The sequence below is a fragment of the Babylonia areolata genome, chromosome 12, assembly GCF_041734735.1.
Source record: "Babylonia areolata isolate BAREFJ2019XMU chromosome 12, ASM4173473v1, whole genome shotgun sequence".
In the NCBI taxonomy this organism is placed as follows: domain Eukaryota; kingdom Metazoa; phylum Mollusca; class Gastropoda; order Neogastropoda; family Buccinidae; genus Babylonia; species Babylonia areolata.
Window position 1 is genome coordinate 14,474,698 of NC_134887.1, and position 5,000 is coordinate 14,479,697.

Genomic DNA, 5,000 nt, shown 5'->3' on the forward strand with positions numbered 1-5,000 from the left:
AAGGACGCCGCCGTCATCGTTGTTGTAGTAGTAGTGACAGGAGTGGTTGTTGTTGCTGCAGGGGAAGAGGGAGGAGGAGGAGGAGGGGGAGTCCAGGTTGTCGTCGTGCGTGGCGGCGCTGTTGGAGCTGCGTCCCGAGTCGTTGGTCACGTTGGACGTCTTGCGCTGCAGCGGGAACTTGCCGCGCCTTCCTCCACCTCCTCCACATCCACCACCATCCCTTGTTGTCACCACCCCCTCCTCTCCCTCCTCCTCCGTCTCCTCCCTTTCCACCCCCATCTCTCCTCCTCCTTCTCCTACCACCACCACGTTCTCCTTTCCTCCAGCCCGTTCTCCACCTCCGCTACCACCACCACCCGCGCCCACACTCTTCTTCTCCACGGTTCTACCGCTGCCACCACCGCCAGGGGGCCAAGGAGTGATGTTGGGGACAGAGGTAGTGGTGGTGGTGGTGGGGTCGTGGTGATGGTTGTTGTGTTGGTGGCTGGAGGCGGTGAAGGGAGAGGATGAGGTGGTCGTGGGGAAGGTGGTGGAGGAGGATGAAGAGGGGAGGGGGACGCCGGAAGGTCCCACAGCGTTCCCGCCGCCGCCGCCTCCTCCGCCGCCAACCCCCCCGCCGCCGCCGCGTTTGTCGCGGGTTGAGGGTTCGTCACCGCTACCAGTCACCCCTCCCGTGCCTTTGTACAGCTTGCAGTTCCTGTGACAAACACACACACGACATATGGTAAGTGTTTGTATCGCGCTGAATCTTGTGCAGAGATAAATCAAAGCGCTTTCACACCAGTCATTCACACGCATGCAAAACTCTAAACTTGAGAAACTTAAGGACAAAGAAAAGGCAGGGACGGGTGGAGGCTGTCTTGAAAAGGGGGTGGGTTTTAAGGCCAGACTTGGGAGAGCTGAGTGTAGAGACCTGATGAAGCGGAAGAGGGAGTTCATTCCAACTGAAAGGTCCAGAGACAGAGAAATAACGACGGCCAAAAGTGGAGTGTTTGAATCTGGGTATGCGTAAACAGAGTGGATCTGAAGTGAATCGTAGAGAGCAAGATGGAGTGGAGAGGTGAAGGCAGCCACAGAGATAGTAAGGGGCAGATTTGTGAATACATTTATAACATAGAGTGCTGATCTTATACTTTATTCTGTGTGAGGCAGGGAGCCAGTGGAGATGTTGCAAAAGAGTCAGGCAGCAGAGTTTTGTATGCGCTGAAGGGATTGAATGGTTGAAGTAGGCAAACCAGAAAATAGAGAGTTACAGTAGTCAAGGCGAGAGAAAATGAGAGAAACTACAAAAAAAAAAAAAAAAAAAAAAAAAAAAAAAAAGACATAAAAGACTGCCTCCGGATCCCACAAGAGTGTATAAAAACATTATCGTTTGGAACATCAGAACTCATCATTCTTGTCAGCAGCTTCTTATCAATTTATCAGAAAGAAAGAAAGAAAGAAAGATAGATAGATAGATAGATAGATAGAGACAGATACAGACAGTCGGACAGACAGAGAAGAAAGGAAGAAAAAAAAACTTGCGATCCAAGACTCTTTCCTTGGAACACCAGACAGACATCACATTCGGACAGACAACCAGAGAAAGAGAGGGAATGGGACAGACAGACAGACAGAAAAAGACAGACAGACAGACAGAAAAGGACAGACAGAGACAGACAGAAAGGGACAGACAGAAAGGGACAGACAGACAGACAGACAGAAAGGGACAGACAGACAGACAGACAGAGACAGACAGACAGAAAGGGACAGACAGACAGACAGACAGAAAGAGACAGACAGAAAGGGACAGGCAGACAGACAGACAGAAAGAGACAGACAGAAAGAGACAGACAGACAGACAGAAAGGGACAGACAGAAAGGGACAGACAGACAGACAGAAAGGGACAGACAGACAGAAAGGGACAGACAGACAGACAGAAAGGGACAGACAGACAGACAGACAGACAGAAAGGGACAGACAGACAGAAAGGGACAGACAGAAAGGGGCAGGCAGACAGACAGACAGACAGACAGAAAGGGACAGACAGACAGACAGACAGAAAGGGGCAGACAGACAGAAAGGGACAGACAGACAGACAGACAGACAGAAAGGGGCAGACAGACAGACAGACAGACAGACAGACAGAAAGGGACAGACAGACAGACAGACAGACAGACAGACAGACAGAAAGGGGCAGACAGACAGAAAGGGACAGACAGACAGACAAAAACAGACACAGACAGTGAGACAGAGAGAGAGAGAGAGATAGACAGACAGACAGACAGTGAGGAGGGGGGGGGAATAAAAACTTTAATCTCCAGGCCTCCGGTCTCCAGAAAGAAAGAGGACAAAAGTACACAATATGGTGATCACGTAGCGACAACAAAATGTAAAATACATACGAAACCAAAAGTGCTTTTTGTGCATTGTAAATTGATTCTAAATTTCTTCATTGTTGTCAAAGAATTCCGGTCGCATCTTCAGGACATTAAATAATATAAACACATGACATTTTGTTAATCATTTCATCTCCTGGCCTCATTGTTTGTTAATATAACCACATAGTTTATGAATAATACTGTAAAATGATAGAACCATTCTTCAGCAAGTGAAAATTCCATTGACCTTCAGAGTTCAGATGTTTTTGCCTGAAGTTATTGTAAAGGTGTGTGTGTGTGTGTGTGTGTGTGTGTGTGTGTGTGTGTGGAGAGAGAGAGAGAGAGAGAGAGAGAGAGAGAATTAATGAATGAATCTTTATTTTCCAACGGTGAAGATATTAGCACTTTGGCCGACTTACACATCCTCCGTTGTTCTAAGAGACACACAAACATGTATGCATATAAATATATACTGAATACTTAATACATGTATAATGTACGAGTATAACACAGCGTCAAACTGTACGGAACGGAAGCGAGTAACACACACACGCACACACGCGCGCACACACACACACACACTAACACACACACACACACGCACACGCGCGCACACACACACAAACACACACACACACATACACACACGTACACCAAGGGAAAAACAACAACAAAACCCTAGCATGAATGCTACACATGAATGATTCAAGTGAAATTATGGAGACCTATGGGGAGGGGGGGGGGGGAGAGAGAGACAGAGACAGAGAATAGGCGAAACGGAAATGGCGTGTAGGCAAAACGTGGCACGGAGTCAATCTCTCAAGTTAGAGGCGAGCGTGGTAAGCGGTACGACCACCTACCCCACAGTAGGTGAAATCACAAGATCACAAGATAATTCATTGCCCTTAAAAGGAGATGCTTGGTGTGGTGGCACAGTCAACTTCTATATAGTACAAACATAGACAACATAATATAAGCCATTCAGCTGATTTGCATACGCTCAGAAGCACACAATCTCAGCTGCATCAAATATCCATGCGCCCCCCCTCCCCCCTCCATCCCATAGGTCTCCATTTCACACTCGTTATAAGAAATTACTAAAAACATGAAAAACGACCTTCAAATAAAATTATAAACAAGTAGGTTACAGTAATAAATAAGCCCGTAAATCTAGATGAATAATTGAATAATCAAATACCTAAACAATCCCTACAACAATAACAATAATGATAATGATGATAACGATGATAACGATGATAATGATGATAATAATAATAATAATAATAAAACGGCGAATAGGCGAATTGGGCCTGCACCAAGGAGACATGGGAACTGGTTATTCTGCACATTGATGAGACAATTTAGGAGGAACTGCGGTTTAGACGTAAGAGCTGACCACAACGATAAAAAAAACAACAAAAAAGCAAGAGAGGCAAGGCCTTCAAGACTCACTTGTGATGCACTTTAAAAAAAAAAATCTAATCGTTAAAATGTGTTCTGTATTTGTTATTATAAAGCTTCGCGTTAAAAAAAAGAAAAGAAAAAAAAAGTCCTAACCAGATTCGAATTAATTCCCCTAGCATTAATTACAGAGTAATTTCCCTTTTTTACTATCTGCACCAAAAACGTTTGCAAAATAAATAAAACTTTCATGCTTAGCAAAAGAAGTTCCTGTTTGAACAAACAAACAAAAAAGATAATAATGACTGCTCTTGTTGTTGGGTCAGAATATCAGATCAAAGTGCCAAGTTTAGAGAATACAAAAAAATATAAATATAACAGTAAATGCAGTTTGCATATAATTAGGCTTCATTTTTTATTTTTGTGCCCATCCCAGAGGTGCAATGTAGCTTTAAACAAGATGACTGGAAAGAACTGAATTTTTCCTATTTTTATGCCTAATTTGGTGTCAACTGACAAAGTATTTGCAGAGAAAATGTCAGTGTTAAAGTTTACCACGGACACACACAGACAACCGAACACCGGGTTAAAACACAGACTAACTTTGTTTACACATGTGAGTCAGTGAAGATTTAACCAGAGTAAAGAATGTTACAATAAAATTGGAGAAAAAAAAAACAACCAAAAAAACCAACCGACAACAACCAAAAAACACACCCTGTTGTGTCAGATTTTGTTAAAGTGAAGATTTGATAGAAGTAAACAATAACTCCAGATGGATGTCAATACAGAAACGAAGACGAAGATGACGATGAAACAAGAGGAGGAGGAACAGGAGGAAGAGAAGAAGAAGAAGAAGAAGAAGATTGATTGATTCATTGGCTAAAGGGTATGGAATCAGTCACAGTAAAGACCTTTCTACAATTCTGCCCAGTTAACGACACACACAAAAACAAGAGAGGCAAGGCCTTCAAGACTCACTTGTGATAAATTAAGTCCCCTAGCATTAATTACAGAGTAATTTCCCTTTTTTACTACCTGCACCAAAACGTTTGCAAAGTAAATAAAAATTCCATGCTTAGCAAAAGAAGATCCTGTTTGAACAAAAAAATGATAATAACGACTCCTCTTGTTGTTGTGTCAGAATAAGAGGTCAAAGGGCCAAGTTTAGAGAATACAAAAAATATAAATATAACAGTAAATGCAGTTTGCATATAATTAGGCTTCATTTTTTATTT

The 5,000-nt window shown here is 43.3% G+C and overlaps 1 protein-coding gene across 4 annotated transcripts in view; it reads right to left on the minus strand.

Annotated features, from left to right (window-relative positions):
* LOC143288077 (uncharacterized) overlaps nucleotides 1–5,000 on the minus strand; it is a 322,115-nt gene that overhangs the window by 45,332 nt on the left and 271,783 nt on the right. For all 4 annotated transcript variants that reach the window (XR_013056031.1, XM_076596351.1, XM_076596350.1 and 1 more), the window contains one exon: nucleotides 1–697. This exon is cut by the window's left edge and continues 522 nt beyond it. Coding sequence is in view for 3 of the 4 variants with exons in the window: in XM_076596351.1 (XP_076452466.1) it covers nucleotides 1–697 (697 nt within the window). In the remaining variant the exon portion in view is untranslated. The remainder of the gene's footprint in view (nucleotides 698–5,000) is intronic.